Raw genomic sequence first — 17,691 nt, forward strand, 5'->3', positions numbered from 1 at the left:
CTATACCTCTCTACATCTGACTGCCTACTAATCTCAGACACTTATACTATCTTTTACTTTCCCTGTTCTTAGGGAAGCAGGCTCTAAAAAATAATTTGTGATTAGTTAAATACACTCAGCGTGAATCACTGAGTCAAATATTACAGAATGTTTATTATATACCAGGCTTTGTTCTAGGCTCAGGGAGATTACCAGCGAACAGGATGGTGCCAGCTCTCAACAAGCACACATTCTAATGAAGGAAATGGAAGAGGAGCAACTAAATCATTAAATAAGATGATTTCAGGTAGAAATAGTAGGGAGAAAACAAAACATTTACATCCTATGGAAAAATCTGAATGAACTTTTGGGCCAAGCTAACAGGACTAAGTGCTGGGAAGAAGGGGTCTAGTTTAGATTACGTGGTTCAAAGGGTCCCTTTGAAGCTAAGCCCTCTGTGAGGAAGAAGCCTCGGCCATAGAACAGAAGCACGGGGCAGAGGGGTGAGTAGTGCACAGGCCATGAGGTGAAAATTAACTTGGTGTGTTTCAGAGTAGAAAGAAAGACCAGGATAGCTGGAGTGGAGTTCAGGAGAAGAGGCCTGAGGGCTTGGCCAGCAGCAAGCCATGCAGTGCCTAGCAGACCTAGCAAGGGGCTCTTATTTTATTCCTAGTGCAAGTGAAAGCCAGTAGAAGGTTTTAGGTGCATAAATGATGTGAGCTTATTTAGAACTGTCCAAGCAGGCTCTGGCTTCCATGTGAAGTATACTTTGAGAGAGAGCAGAAGTGGACCCAAGGATACGGGTTAAAGACCTAAATAAAGAATCTGCCTGCAATTCAGGAGACCCAGGTAAAGATCCCCTGGAGAAGGACATGGCAACCCACCCCAGTATTCTAGCCTGGAAATTTCCATGGACAGAGGAGCCTGGCAAGCTACTGTCTATGGGGTCGCAAAGAGTCAGACACGACTGAGCGACTAATGCTCACTACTTTCACTTTCACTTAATGATATTGGTTCAATTCATGATAGAGCTGAAAAACTTCTTCAGTATTATGTAAACATTTTTACTTATATCACTCTTTTTATAGAAGAGAAAACTGAAACTTAGAAGGGGAAATGAACCAGCTAAGGATTTCTTATCCAGTTATTAGGAGATGCACACTACAGCCCAGGTCCATGAATCCAACCTAACTCCTTACAAACTCAGGGAAGTTCTGCCCAGAGGATAATTATTGTATTCATTCTTTGTTTCTCCTACATAGAAGCACTCATGTGTTGGGAAATGAATTGACTCTTCTACCACAGAAGAGTAGAATTATCTCTTACAAATAATGTGCAGAAGTGTATTTCTGGACTGTATTGAGTAGATTTGATTGGGCCAATGGTTTGTACAAGATGTTCAGTCAATAGAGCTTTCGATTCAAGGATGTGCAAAGACTGTTTATTTTATCCTAGTGTGTGAAGTAGAGCCGGTTAAAAGAAATGCATTCAATTTGTTACATTCATTTACATATAATAAGATGAAAGCATATCTTTTATGAAGTCATTTTTGTAAAAAATGGATATTAGACAATTTTAAAAGAAGCAGTGAACAGCTAGCCAAACCCAGTATAGACCAGCTATTTAAAAATCTGTATTTTGCCTTCTTCAAAATTTCGACTTTTGCCCAGACACATTATCAGCACCCTCTTTGATCCAGAATAATCTCCAAACGAGGCCTGAGGGAGACATAAATCTTTGTTCTGCTGCTAACAATCCCTCAGAAATCTTTTTGATGACAGAAATGAGTAAAGACAGAACTGCACTTTCTTAAGTGAATAAATAAAGCCTTTAAAATACTTTTTTTTTTTCAAATAATTTGAAGCACAAGTCAACATCGCAGATGGGATTTCAAAGAAGTGGAGACAAGGGCGGAGCTAAAACATATACCAAGCTTAAAGCGAAAATAAGCCCAAAAGAGGAGCAAATTGACCTGTACTAAAAGAACAAAAGCCATCCTTGAAAACCTGTCAGTGCCAGGGCAGAATTTCCCACCTTTCTGCCTGCAGCTCACTGGGGGACTCCAGAGAGTTTACTAAAGACAGAGCATTGGGAACCTACAGCCAGAATTTCAGTTTGGCTTTTTACACGAAAAAAGATGGGGAAATTGCAGAGATGCCATAGAGAGTGGGAAATAATGCCAAATGAAGGGGAAATATTCTCACAACTCTTATTTAGAAATATATTGTTCATTTAGAGTTCAGTTCAGTTTAGTCGCTCAGTCGTGTCTGACTCTTTACGACCCCATGAATTGCAGCACGCATTTAGAGTTGCTGCTGCTGCTGCTAAGTCGCTTCAGTCATGTCCGACTCTGTGCAACCCCAGAGACGGCAGCCCACCAGGCTCCCCTGTCCCTGGGGTTCTCCAGGCAAGAACACTGGAGTGGGTTGCCATTTCCTTCTCCAATGCATGAAAGTGAGAAGTGAGAGTGAAATTGCTCAGTCGTGTCCGACTTTTAGCGACCCCATGGACCACAGTCTACCAGGCTCCTCCATCCATGGGTTTTTCCTGGCAAGAGTACTGGAGTGGGGTGCCATTGCCTTCTCTGCATTTAGAGTTAGGTTTAGTTAAATAGAAAATTTTAAATAAATTAAAATAGAAAAAAATAGAAAAATAGAAAAATTAATAGAAAAATTGTTTTTATTAATTTTTATTGGAGTGTAGTTGCTTTACAATGTTGTGTTAGTTTCTACTGTACAGCAAAATGAATCAGCCATACGTATACATATACATACATCCACTTCATTTTGAACTTCCTTCCCATTCAGGTGACTGCTGTTCTTTAAGTAAAGTTCCCTGTGCCATACAGTGTTCTTTCACTAGTTATCTATTTTATATATACTATCAATAGTGTATATATGTCAATCCAAATCTCTCAATTCCTTCTATACCCATCCCCCTTGGTATCCATATATTAGGGTGAAGTAAGTCAGACTAAGAAAAACAAATATTGTATATTAGTATATATATGTGGAATCTAGAAAAATGGTATAGGTGATCTTATTTGCAAAGCAGAAATAGAGACAGACATAGACTGTTTTTATTTAACATGTTGGGAGGAAATGGGTATATGGAGTGACTATTAAATTTTTCTTGTAATTCTTGATGATCCTTACTAATAAAATTTGTTATTGTTGTTTTGTCTCAGTTGTGTCCAACTCTTTGCAACCCCATGGACTGCAGCACACCAGGCTTCCCCATCCTTCACTGTCTCCTGGAGTTTGCCCAAATTCATGTCCATGGAGTCCATGATGTCATCCAACCATCTCATCTTCTGTTGCTGTCTTCTCCTCCTGCCCTCAGTCTTTCCCATCATCAGGGTCTTTTCCAATGAATTGGCTCTTCGTATCACATGGCCAAAATATTGGAACTTCAGCATCAGTCCTTCTAATGAATATTCAGGGTTGATTTCCTTTAGAATTGATTGATTTGATCTCTTTGCAGTCCAAGGGAATCTCAAGAGTCTTATCCAGGACCACAGTTCAAAGGTATCAATTCTCTGGCATTCAGCCTTCTTTATGGCCCAACTCTCACATCATTATATGGCTACTGGAAAAACCATAGCTTTGACTGTTGGCAAAGTGATGTCTCTGCTTTTTAATATGCTGTCTAGGTTTGTCATGGCTTTTCTTCCAAGGAGCAAGTGTCTTTTAATTTCGTGGCTACAGCCACCATCCACAGTAATTTTGGAGCCCACTTAAATAAAGTCTGTCACTGTTTCCATTGTTTCTCCATCTATTTCCCTTAAAGTGATGGGACCGAATGCCATGATCTTAGTTTTTTGAATGTTGAGTTTTAAGCTAATTTTTTCACTCTCCTCTTTCACCTTCATCAAGAGGCTCTTTAGTTCCTCTTCACTTTCTGCTATTAGGGTGGTGTCATCTGCATATCTGAGGTTATTGATATTTCTCTCAGCAATCTTGATTCCATCCAGCCCGGCATTTTGCATGATGTACTCTGCATATAAGATAAATAGGCAGGGTGACAATATACAGGCTTGATGTGCTTTTTCCCAGTTTTGAACCAGTCCATTGTTCCATGTCAGGTTCTAACTGTTGCTTCTTGACCTGCATAATATTTGTACTCTCTGTAAATTTCTCAAGTTTTTTGTGTTTCAACACATTCTCAAGTTCTAGGGCAGCTTTGGTATAAAAACAAATACTTCAGACATAAGTATCTAATCTAGCAAGTCCACAATAATGTCCCTTGAGTACACAGCACGCTGTGAAAATAGTAGTGGTAACCAGAGTTGGATTTGTGGCCCTTATCTACTACCTTTCTGTTTCCTGTTCTGACTCTCCACCTTTATATCTTCACAAGATAAATGTCTTGCCTGATGTAGCAAGTGCACAATCTATTCACGACATAAATTCACCTTTGTACCTGTCTCCTCCAGGACCTGATGTACATTTTCAGAACCAGAATCCATCCTGCAACCTGCCACTGGGTTCGATATTCCATCTAACAACCACAACCATTAAAGTACATGACAGTTGTGGCAAAATTAAGATTTGATGATGGCTGTCTGGGATTTCTTTCTGAATGTACAGCACACTGGTTGAAAATTAACTGCTGTGAATCTGGTTAAGCAACTCGGTGTCCACCTTTTGAATATCCTGGTGGGCTTCCCTTGTGTCTCAGCTAGTAAAGAATCTGCCTGCAATGAGGGAGACCTGGGTTTAATCCCTGAGTTGGGAAGATACCCTGGAGAAAGGAAAGGCTACTCACTCCAGTATTCTGGCCTAGAGAATTCCATGGACTGTATAGGTCGGACACAACTGAGCGACTTTCACTTCACTCTTTTGATTTTGTCCACTCTACTTCATGTGAAATCCTGAAACTGAAATGACTTTTAACAACCCCACCTGAAGTCTTATCCATCTCATTTGGAAGGTCTGTCCACTGTGTTTTCTGGTCAACCTACAACTGGTGGATTAGGTTTTAATGAGTGAACAAGTGCTCACATTATATTTAGTAAACATTTCAATGCTATTAAATTATTTGTTAAAAAGCAGTATTTTCTTCTACTTGTTCTGCAATACACAGCTGTACTCCCAAAATATAAACAAGGAGGGATGTTTGTAATGCTTGGGTGTGTTAGTGTATGTGTGTGTGTTAATGTAGGTGTGTGTATTAATGTACGTGTGTGTGTTAGCCTTAGAAAGTTTAGCATATATTTTAAAAATACATTATTATTGTAATTTTTTAAAGATTGTTAACTTCATGCCATGCTTCACTTTTGGCCAAAACTGAATAATTAAACTTGATCATGCATAAAGGAGTTACTATTGATTAGTCCAAAAGGAAATGGTAAGAATGAGGTTATGGATGAGATCAACATAATCTGTATGTACATTTTCCTATGCATGCAGCAAGTCTTGTATAACTTCATGATACTCTTTGCATCCTTTCTAATCCCAGTCATCTTGCATGGTATCTCATGGAGCTCCAAAAGGTTGAATATAAACTCATCACATGCTACTCCACCCACATCAGTTCCTCAACTGCTAGAGCCTACTTCTGCCTTTTGTGCCCCTTCACTTAGAGTAAGAATCTGTTCTCTGGAATTTGCATCCCCCTAGTAACTTCAGTCTCCCCTTTTTCTGTTTTCAAGGATGGGAGGAACAGTTTTATTGGACACCAGCTGGGCGGGGTAGTGGAAGTGCCAAACAGCAAGGACCAGCGGGTCAAGTCAGCCAGAGCCATTCAAATCACCTACTACCTCCAGACCTATGGCTCTGCCACTCAAGACCTCATAGGGGAGAAGTGGGAGAATGAGTTCTGTAAACTTATGCGGAAGCTCCAGGAGGAGCACCAGGACCTCCAGCTCTACTCATTAGCATCCTTTAGCCTCTGGAGAGACTTTCATAAGACCAGCATCCTGGCCAGGAGCAAGGTCTTAGTGAGCCTCATGCTGATCCTGACCACAGCCACCCTCTCCAGCTCCATGAAGGACTGTTTGCGTGGCAAGCCCTTCCTGGGCCTCCTGGGGGTGCTCACCGTGTGCATCTCCATCATTACTGCAGCTGGAATCTTCTTCATCACCGACGGAAAGTATAATTCCACCCTGCTGGGAATCCCGTTCTTCGCCATGGGTAACTATCCATCCTTGCGGTAATCGGCTTCTTACCGGTGTGGGGCAAGGCAGAACATTTCTTGAATTCTCAGGTGGAAATCTGTTTTAATTTTGCATCGGTGTATCTGTGTGATGATGTGAAATTTTACTCAGGGTGGTGTCTGTTTTCCCTTAGTCCTTTTTCAGTCATCTGTAGGCTGACCAAGCCATCTTCCCATTTATACCAGGGACTTTAATGCTGTTCAGTGTTTGTTTTTTTTAAGTACACACTACTGGAATTCTCTACTCAACTTCCTCAAAGATCATAGGATGAAGATCATGGGGTACAAATTTAAAGAGATCCAAAATCTGCTTCACAAAAAACTTTATGGTTCATACTTGTCTTGAATCCTCAGATTAATGGTGGTCAAGAGTGGATATCATGGGATGAAAATTCTGAGAGCCGCTGAAAAGTTCTAATCTCAAAGAACTTCTTCATGAAGTTTTGTCTATTAATTTATTTCAAATCTTTTGCAAAAATATACTCCATTTGCCCACCTCTACTTAAAATTTTCCTGCAACCACTTAAAGATGTGTGTGTTATGCTAAGTCACTTCAGCTGTGTCTGACCCTTTATAATGCTATGGCCTGTAGCCTGCCAGGAGTCTGGGATTGCCCATGGGATTCTCCAGGCCAGAATACTGGAGTGTGTTGACATGCCCTCCTCTAGGGGATCTTCCCAATCCGGGGATCAAACCCATGTCTCTTAAGTCTCCTGCTTTGGCAGGCAGATTGTTTACCACTAGCACCATTTGGGAAGCCCACTTGGTGGGAAGTCCTCTAATTTTTTGATATCTCGGTGAAAACAATTCATGAGTATCTTCAGTCAAGTTTATTCCTTCTTATGTGTTTTCCCCAGACAACATTAACAGTGTAGAAAGTGGAATGTGTATGTGTGTGTGTTTCTTGCAGAGAATATCAAGTCTGGGAAGAAAAGTGAGTGACATTTCATCAACAAGATTGATGGAGCTTATCAGAATAGAGATGATAATGGTGATATTGTGGTACTGCTGAAGAGTTCTGTCCCTTGTGATACAATTCCCTATATAAAGCAAAGGATAAGCTGTGAAAATGGTCTCTAGATGGTGAACTGATATTCACAGGAGAGTTTTCAGCTATAAAATAATTGCTTGCACTCTCTGGCTTAATATCAGCCATAAATTATAGTTTCACTATTAAGTAACAAAGATATAGGCATGTGGTTAAAGTCTTCAAGGTGATCTGGACTCTTTTCATGTTGACTGAAGCAAACATTTTTGAAAACAGCCCTGCAAAGTGGATTTATCTAGAAACACATCTTCACTGTGGCCGTGTTAGCTCATCCCCTTCTCAGTTTCCTCTTATATAAGAAAAGGATAAAAAAAAAAAAAAAAAGAAAAGGATAAACAAAAAGTCAGTACCAATTTGACCACCATGGTACAATAGAATTCCTACTTAAAACTAAATAATAATAACAGTGATAATTATAATAATAATAAAGCTTTGATTATCAGTTTAAAAATGAGGCTAATGATTGAATAAAGTAATGAGGATAAAAAATAAGTCAAAGAATTGTTTTCTGAACATAATAGAATATCCTAAAGGTATTAGTACAGAGTAGCAGAGTAAACACTCAGTAAGATTTATTGTGTTAGTTCTTAACCAGGGGTGTTAAGTGCAGTGTATTCAATGATGAATAGGAAACAGTCCCTGGCTTCAAGAAATTGAAAGTCTTTCTTGCATTCTGTGTATCATCTTTAAATGCATGTTCATCTTGTTAACAAAAAGAATTTTTCTATTTCCTGAAGGAATATATGAAATTTTTTTCCACTAGTGACAAGGAAAGGTCTAGATTAGAACCATTTATACTTGTTATGTTTGGGAGCTCAGTGTTTTAACTAAATACAAGATTCTTATAAATCATGCAGCATGATTCACCGATGAAACATGAATCATTCAAGATGGACAAATTAGACACCTTAGAGCTGAGAAGGCTTTTTCTAAAACTGGTAGCAATATAATTAGGTAGTGGAAAGACTTATTAGGAAAATTCTATAAAGTATGCAATTACATAGTTTATACAAATATAGAGAAAAATTGTCTTTGGTGGTGCTGAGTTGTATCCTCCGCTCAGATACAAAATCAGAGTGACGTTTTCATTCCTTAAAGAAAGACTAAAGAACACTGAAAGCCACAGTGAGGAAAATGTTCAAAACCTAAAACCCACACCTTTCATATTTTCTTCTCTCTCAGTCATCTTTATAACCACAAATCAGTCCTGGACTGGATTTGTACAGACTCCAGAAGCCCAGTGAATGGTTACTCTTCAGTATTTCTACAGTTCAAGTTCTTAAAATATTCTTAAAGGAAATTTTCTGCTATCTTCTGAAAACATGGCACCAATAGACCTGTAAACATATACTTATCATTGAAGATATTTACTCCATCAAGGGAGTGTTGGTTTTGTTGTGCTTTGTTTTGCTTGTAAAATGATTCTAATATTAATAGTAAATATACCAAGATGGAGATCTAGTGAAATGAAAAGGACATGCCACAGAGCTCAGACATCTGGCTTTCCATCCCAGCTTTTCCACTAACTTTGTATGTTTTGTTAGGCAAGTTATGTATAGTCCCTTTGTCCCAGTTCTTCATCTATGAAATGAAGGATTTGGACTCTTCAGTCATAAATGTTGAAGATCTTATAATATTATTCATTTCATTTCTCAATTGAAGTTAGAATTTTGTCATTCTTTTGCAAAAACCTTGAAGGTATGTATTATCCCCAGACTTCTTATCTCCATTCTGCTTTGTTGACATGCATGTGTGTGTGTGTGTGAAAAGAGAGAGAGAGATGGACGGGGAACTTTAGAATAGAAAAATCACAGCCTCGCATGCAGAGCCTCAGATCCACAAAGCACATCTCGGTGACCGTGGTGAGATGTATGTAATGTCAAGCATCCATAAGCTGAGTCTGGCAGATATATACCTCCTGGTGGTACACATAGCATTGTTTAAAAGTAGTCCTTTGATGAATTAGTTGACATGGTGTCAAAACTGCACAGTGCAATGTCAGTTGAATATAAGGGAAAGAGGCCCAACTCTTTTTATAAGCCTCTATTTCTGTGTTCCTTCATGGATTTCTTTAAGGTAGTGAATATTCTCTCCTTTATGCTCCAGGATTCAAGCCATTCATCCTCATTAGAACTTATCCCTAAAGCTGAGTATGTCACTGAGGTGTTCTACTCTTCAACCATTTTATTTTTGACTGCCTGTCTTCCTTTTATACTTCATCTTCTTGTCCTTTTTCCTGACTATCCATCCACTTAATGTCCCCAGTGTCATTTCAGAAGTGTGTGTACAATACTTCTGAATCCTGTATTTTTTAAGCCTGTACCAATTTTCATATTTTGCCCTGGTGTCCGTATTAGTAGGGCTTCCCAGGTGGTGCTAGTGATAAAGAACCTGCCTGCCAATGCAGGGGACATAAGAGATGCAGGTTTCATCCCTGGGTGGGGAAGATCCCTTTGAGGAAGGCATGGCAGCCCACTCCAGTATTCTTGCCTGGAGAATCCCATGGGCAGTAGAGCCTGGGGGGCTACAGTCCATTGGGCTGTAAAGAGTCAGACTCAACCGAAGCGGCTTAGCACACACGTATGCCCTGTAAGTACAGGTATGTTTGTCAAGTTGTACATTTAAGATATAGGCTTAGAAAGAAGTTAAAAATAGGCATGTGTATTCTTTCTAGAAAAGATTTCAGAGAGAGAAATCCAGAATTAATTTCTTTAAAAATGCCTAAAATGACCCCTTTTGGCTCCAGCCTAATGTCCTTTCTCTGCACAAGCATAAACCAATGAGAATGCCACTAATTTAATTTATAACTCATTGTCAGCTTTTTTTTCACCTCATTTGCTTTATGTGGATGGGTTTCCTCTTTCTGGAAGGAGAAATATGGGCTAATATCACACACAGACGCCAAGCTGGCTCCTGCTGTATCTCTTGCTGATCTTCTGTGGATCGCTGCCAGGGACATTAAGAGCCTTGGTTCACTATTATTTTTGCTGTCCATCCTGAGTTTGTTTTATATGCCAGGAGTCTTAACTTTAGTCAGTTTGATTCTACTGGACATGTGCAGATGACTTGTGATCTTTTTTTTCAGGTGAACCCAGGGTTTTCAGATAAAAGACTCTCTCATTCATTATCCAAAACTGAGCTCCATATTCATTTAGCTATTAATTTATTCAAATATTTGTTGAGCACCTATCATGTCCTAGAGTAAAAGATATTGAACAGATCTGATCAAGTTGTCACCCAAATGGATCCTACATTCTAGGGCTGCTAAGGAAAGATGTGGGGCAATAAACAAATATATACTGCTATATTATTGATAAGTAACATAAAGTACAGTCATAAAACAGGATAAGGGATAAAGAGCATAGGTGGGCAGAGAAAAGCCTTTTTAAACAAGTGAAATTGAAACAGAAAGCTAAATAAAATGAAGTAGGAGCCATGTACTGAGAAAAGAATGTCTCTAACAAAGAAAACTATCCATGCAAAGGCTTTGAAATAGACCTTCCTTGGTGAAGTTAAGGAAAAGCATGAAAGGGCGTGTGGCTGGAGCAGAGTGGGTACCTGTCTGAGTTTTATGCCAGGTTGCATAGAGCTATGTCATATAGGGCACTGAGAACTTAATACGTAAGATGCTAAGCTATCTGAAGCATTTTGAGATGAGAGTGTGATCTGACTTACACTTTATGGAAATGAGTCTCAGTGGAGCAAGAATGGTTATGGGTTATACCTCATACATAGGTAAGAGGTTATTGCAAAGTCTTCATGGGCTATAATGGTGGCTTGAAATAGCCTGGGAGCAGTGACAGTGGTAAAAAGGGATTAGACTCAGGATAGAAACTGGCAAATAGAATTGACAGGACTTGCTGAAGGACTGGATATGGTATGTAAGAGAAAGAGGAGTCACAGATGACCCCAAGCTTTGAGGACTGAATAACTAAGTGAAAGCGGCTGTCATTTCCTGTCATTGGGGGATCGTGGGAGGAATACATTGTGGGGGACAATACAAGAGTTTAGCTTTCTATCTGCTAAGTTAGATGCCTATTAAGTATCCAAGTAGGAAAATGTGGAGTTGCCTATATAAGACAATATACAGATCAGGTTCAGAAGTAAAATCTATTCAGCTGGAGCTGAAAATAAAAATTTTGGATTCATCATGAAATAGCTAATAACAAAAGCCATTGAATCTGATAAGATCAACTGGAAGGATAAATATTAATGAAAAATAAAAGAAGTATAAGAATCAAGCCCGGGAGTCTTCCAATGCTTGCAGATTGGGCAAATGAAGATGATTCAGAAAAGAACACTAAAAAGGATCAGACTTTTTAGTGAGGATCAGGTCAAGTGAGATACAAACAGAATCAAGAGAGAATAGACTCCTAGCGGCCAAGTCAAGAAGATGTTTCATGAAGGAGCAAGAGATCAACTGTTCCAATAGCTGTTATGAAATTGTGTCTAGTGAGAACCGGTCATTTGATTTAGGAACTTAAAGGTCATTGGTGACTTCGACAAGAGTTGCTTTAGAGGAGAGCTCAGTGTAATTTAAAGAGATTCAGCAGAGCTGGGAAGAAAGAAAGTGAAGACAGTGAGTAAAGCTAATTCTTCCAAGGGATTTTTCCCTAAAGGGAAATAATGATTGTGTGCTGTTGACCTGCAGTAGAAACAGCTTTATAGTAAAGCAGAGAGAAGAAGAGATTGCAGAAGCAATGTCATTGAGCAGAAGAGATAGGATGAGATTCAGAGCACAACTAGAGTTGTTGACTTTATATAAGAGCCTAGACTGTAGGCTCATCTGTAGTTAACTTAACTGTAGTTAGCTTAACTGTAGACGGCTCATCTACAGTTAAGAAAAGGGAAGGTAAAATATATGGACAGATCCAGACAGGTTGGTACATGCGGGGGTGGAAATTCTCTTCTGTGGCTTCAACTTTGTCAGTAAAAGAGGAAGCAAGTCATCAGCTGAGAATAAATTTGGGGAAGGAGGCGTTAATGTGAGGAAAGTAAAGGCATTTTGAAGTGTCACCTCAGAAAACTGGAGAATGAATTAAAGAAGAAAATTTAGGGGAACAAGCTAGGAAGCACAAGGGCCCCCTTGAAATTACTGTGCATGAATTAAAAAAAAGAAATCAGAGAGGTTGCTGAGTCGGTACCCTCCTCCAACCATATAGAGCTGCTTTTGAGAGGATTTGAGTAGGCATTGAGTTGAATTTAATAGGATAGAAACTCCCAGAAAAAAAAAAAAAAAAACGGAGAGTTTATAGTGTATGCAAAAGAGTGACTATAATGACAGATCGTGAAAATTGTAATAGTTAGGTCAGCTAGACCATGTTGCAATAACAAAAAATGTGTTGAATCCACTTAGCTTGACAGAACAAAGATCAATTTCTTGCTCATATCACAGTTTGGTGGGGGTCAAGAAGCTCTCTTTGGGAACTCTTTTCCAACAGAGATTCAAGGAAGTCAACATCTTCACTTCTCAGAGTTTGTGCTCCAGCACAAGAGAGAATACACAAGAGAGAATAATTAGAGAAATCACACCTATTTAGAACTACCATGTCACTGAAGTGATTTGATTACTTCTCATCACATTCTGTTGGTCCAGAACTAGTCATATGGCCATGAGCTGATTGCGAGGGAGGAGAGAAAATGTAGGAGAGCAAATAGATTATTTTATGAGCATCAAATGTCTCTTCCACATAAACCAAGCCAAACAATAAAGGTAATGAGGATTTACTCTGCCTCAGCATCATGGCAAAACACTGGTAGCATGAAATTAGTATGATTCTTTGTGGGGTCAGAGAACTACCTTAGGCTGGAGTCTGTTCTGGTTATCTATTGCTATATAGTAAACACCACAAAGGGACTTCCCAGGTGACACTAGAGGTAAAGAACCTGCCTGCCAATGAGGAGACATAAGAGACAGGTTTGATCCCTGGGTTGGGAAGATACCCTGGAGGAGGGCATGGCTACCCACCCCAGTATTCTTGCCTGAAGAATCCCCATGGACAGAGGAGCCTGGCAGGCTATAGCCCATAGGGTCACAATGAGTCCAGACATGACTGAAGCAACTTAGCATGAACACATGTGAACACCATAAAACTGGGCAGTATAAAACAACCACCATTATATTACGCTCATGGAGTCAGTGGGTCAGTAATTTGGAAACGGCTCAATGAGATGAGCTCCTCCCACCTCTAAAATGTCTAGAGCCTTAGCTGAAAGTAATTTGAATATTTGAGATTTGGAATAGCTGAGGCTAGAACAACAGTTTTCAATACAGCTTCTTTGCTCACAGGGTTGGTAACAAGTCTGGGAATTCTGAAGGAGAATCTCAGTTGGGATTGTTGAACATAGCATCCAAATGTGACCTCTCCAGCGGGGTGTTCCCAGGGTAGTCAGACTTCTTATATGGTAGTTCAGGGCTCCAAGTAAAAGTATTGCACGAGACTGAGACAAAAGTCCTAGGGCTGGCCTAGACATAGGAGTCACATAGCATCATACCAGTCCTATTCTACTGCCTGAGTATTAGTCCAGATCCCAGAGGAGGGCACTGGAACTCCACTCATTGAGACAGTGGCAGAGAATTGAGAGAGTGGCAAAGTTACATTGCAGAAGAGAGTGTGGCATGGGAGCTACAGGTGTGGCCATCTTTGGAAAATGCAGTCGCCGCACAGTCATGATGTGAGTGAGAGAGAGGTGGATTCTAGAGCTGCTTGCTACAAAGGTTTTGAGATGAGATGATTACTTAATGAAAATGGCTATGATTTTATCATTTGGGATTGGAAGACAAATGTTAGATTAAAGACATTAGATATTCAAAGGTCCAAACTTAACAGACTTGGGTATTCTGGGATCTCCAAGGCTCAACAAATCCAGCATCTGCTACCCCTCTGACCTCAGGTCCAGCCTGTCTCTCTCTCCTCTACCCCTGGAAGGCTCTTCCTTAGATTTTTCCTTACCTCCTGCAGGTCTTTATACAAATGTCACTTTCTAGTGGGAACTTTCCTGGCCGTGCTATTCAAAACCACAAGTGCCTCAACAGTGCTTCCTATCTCCCCTTCTGCTTCAATTTTCTCCTTAAAGTTCATCATTATCTAACATACGGTATATTTTATATTTTAACTTGTTCTCCCTGCAATAGAATGTAAGCTCCCAAAGGATGTAAATTTCCATTTGTTCCCTTCACTCCTGTTTTCCAAATACTTCAAATAGTGCTGGTCTTGGGTAGGCCCTCAGTAAATATATGGGGAATTAATGAATGGATGATCTCTTAGCATTTCTCAAATGGGTTATGATCTATTGCGAGCATGCTCAGTTGCTCAGTCCTGTTGGACTCTTTGTGACTCCATGGACTGTAGCCCATTAGGCTGTCTGTACATGGAATTTTCTAGGCAAGAGTACTTTCGTGGGCTGCCATTTCCTCCTCCAGGGGCTCTTCCCAACCCAGGGATTGAACCCCCATCTCCTGCACCTCTTGCACTGGCAGGCAGATTGTTTACCACTGTGCCACCTGAGAAGTCCTGATCTATTAGAGTCATTAAACTAATATAACATATCATGATCCATATTTATATTTAACTTATGAGAAAAAAGAGAGTAGAAAGGTATGGGAAAGATCAAAAGATGGTGCACATAATAGTGTATTATTGCATCATATTTCTGCTATAGTTTAATATACCTATGTATACTAGATATTATATAAAATGTATTTCCTAATTTGGGTCACAGTCAAAATTTTTGGAGAAAACACTGTCTAAATACTTCTTTGGACTAATGTCTTAAGCCTACATGGTGATAGGTAAGGATTTATTAATGAGGAGGCAATTGGGAAAACTCATCAAAAGTACAGGTAGCTGTTCTTGATTCTTCTGGAGATAGGATCTGAATGTGGGAAGCAGAAGGTATTGCCAGGGACATAATGCGTTACTTCTTGGGCACTTTTATTTTCCTCAATTTGAACCAGTACAATGTTTAACACATAATGAGCACTCTAAGGTTTGATGGGTGGCTAAAGTTTTTTTTAACAATTGTATTATGGTTTTTGAAGTGTTTCTCAATAAGCTGGTTTTGCCCCAGGACCTAATTTACTCAGGGTCATTAAACTCATCAAAGGCCTTCCCACAATAACCCCATTGCTAGAGGCTCTCTCATTGGAGCTCCTTTTTAGCCATGTCTGTTGCAGCCATCCTGCTCTTGGTGATAAATAATCATCCCTTTTGGGAAAAGGTTGGCCAATGATGTGAAACTGTTTCTGTGTTTAGAAGCTTGGAGTCAAAAGACCTGGGGTCCAGTCAAGTGTCTCTCAGTTCAGGTGACTCCTTCTGGGGCTATGTTTTCTCTTTCATGAGATGAGGGAGTTGGACCCGTTAGTGCTTGACGTCTTTTCCACCTTTACTCTTTAATCAATGAATCATTCATTTGATGTTTAGGCTATATGTATTCTCATCTAGATTTTTGGCTTGGTGGGGGTTGAAAGTGGATCTCTTTGGCATCTTTTCAAGCGTCCACTCAAAGTGCCCATAGATGCCTTTTACAAATGCTCACTTATTGGTGGCTTTTGCAAGAGAAACCTTAACTTTGGTGGTTTATCTTAATGTCCCTATTTTTTTTGTTGTTATTTCCTTAGTTTTCATTTCTTTATATTGATCTCTGTTTTTTCTGTAGCTGTAAATGGACCTCCTGGGACAAAAGTTTTTAATAAGTTAAGATGTTATCCAAATACCTGGTATTTGTAGATATTTTGAAGGAGGTGGGAAGGGAACAGATCTTGGCATAACAAGTAGAAAGCTGGATTTTATGCCAAGCATTTGAGATAGCATTGAATATGTACTTTGTATTGTATAGCACTGTCCAACATTGCTAATAATTACATCCCGACTCCTTAAGATTCTTATGTTCTTTGGAATCCGCCTCCATCTATTGCACTTTTTACTGCTAATGAGCTTCTTCCAGTGATAGCTGGAGTTTAGGGATGAGGAAGAATACTGTTATGTAACAATTTTACCCATAGTAAAGAGAATATGGTCCCATTTTGGTGATTGTGTTTATCTCAAGGGTAGCTGACATGCTAGTTTAGTTTTTTTTATGGAAAGATTTGTAAATAAGCCTCATGCTTTCTAATATGTTGTGCCCTTATCTTTTTACTTCTTAAGTCAGATAATGAATCAGGCTTCAATATTTAAGCAGACAGGAAAAGGAAAGAGCATCAGTTTATCCAGGATATGGTAGAACTCTTCCTCTGTCAACTCATACCACTTCTCTAGTCAGGACGTCTAAGCCTTTCTCAAATACACATCTATCACAAGCAACTTTAACTATCCTCATTGATTGGAGTTGACTGTCATATCAGAATGTTCAAAGAAAAAATATTTTCCTGATGCAGGAGAGCTGCAGTTGCCAATGAGATTGGGATTTTCTGCAGTGCTGCCTCAAGGTAAACACTGCAATTCAAACCCTTGAAACAGGAAGGGTGAAAATGAGCTAAGCCCATGCCATTGCTTTTCTGAGGAAAAACAAAGTCTCATCCAGATAAAAATCATTTACAAACTGGAGGCTTGCTTCCGAGATTCAGTTCATTTTCACATCAGCACTTTTCATACTCCAATATTGAACAGAAAGGAAAATTAGTGGAGAAAAATGAGATAAATCTTGCATTGATGTGAAGATCCTAGAGGCCAGCCTTAGGTTTCTGAGAATTGAGGAATCCTAGTACACTGATTTTCATTTGTCTTTCTGGAACATAGTGATTTATGTATGCATCAAGTATCTGTGCGTCATCGTGGTTGGTTTCCTCTGTAATGAGAGAGTGATGCCTTCATCCAGATCAAGACAAAAAAACTATCATTCAAGCCTTGGATTATGGATATCACTATGTGCCCTTCAATTCAGTTCAGTCACTCAGTCGTGTCTGACTCTTTGCCACCCCATGAATTGCAGCACACCAGGCCTCCCTGTCCATCACCAACTCCCGGAGATTACTCAGACTCATGTCCATCAAGTCGGTGATGCCATCCAGCCATCTCATCCTCTGTCGTCTCCTTCTCCTCCTGCCCCCAATCCCTCCCAGCATCAGAGTCTTTTCCAGTGAGTCAACTCTTCACATGAGGTAGCCAAAGTATTGGAGTTTCAGCTTTAGCATCAGTCCTTCCAATGAACACCCAGGACTGACCTCCTTTAGAATGGACTGGTTGAATCTCCTTGCAGTCCAAGGGACTCTCAAGAGTCTTCTCCAACACCACAGTTCAAAAGCATCAATTTTTTGGCGCTCAGCTTTCTTCCTACAAGTCATTTCTTCAATAAATAACTATTGGTTAGTTTTGTAACTAAGAAGTGCTCAATAGTTATTTATTGAAGAAATGACTTGTAATTTCACTAGCTCACAACAGAGATAAAAATGATTTTTTAGAAATAGATGAAAAGCTGTTTGAAATTGTACATGTTCTTTGGAAAATTTTAGAACCATGGCTTTTAAACAAAGCCTGTGAAATGATTGTGTGATGAGGAGACTGTATTTC

At 39.6% G+C, this 17,691-nt stretch overlaps 1 protein-coding gene across 1 annotated transcript in view; it reads left to right on the plus strand.

Moving 5' to 3' along the window:
- Positions 1–17,691, plus strand: part of PTCHD4 (patched domain containing 4) — a 197,180-nt gene that overhangs the window by 51,792 nt on the left and 127,697 nt on the right. The window contains exon 2 of the mRNA XM_070360923.1: positions 5,633–6,113. Coding sequence (XP_070217024.1) covers positions 5,633–6,113 — 481 coding nt within the window. The remainder of the gene's footprint in view (positions 1–5,632; positions 6,114–17,691) is intronic.

Source organism: Bos mutus, chromosome 23 (assembly GCF_027580195.1).
Source record: "Bos mutus isolate GX-2022 chromosome 23, NWIPB_WYAK_1.1, whole genome shotgun sequence".
Taxonomy (NCBI): domain Eukaryota; kingdom Metazoa; phylum Chordata; class Mammalia; order Artiodactyla; family Bovidae; genus Bos; species Bos mutus.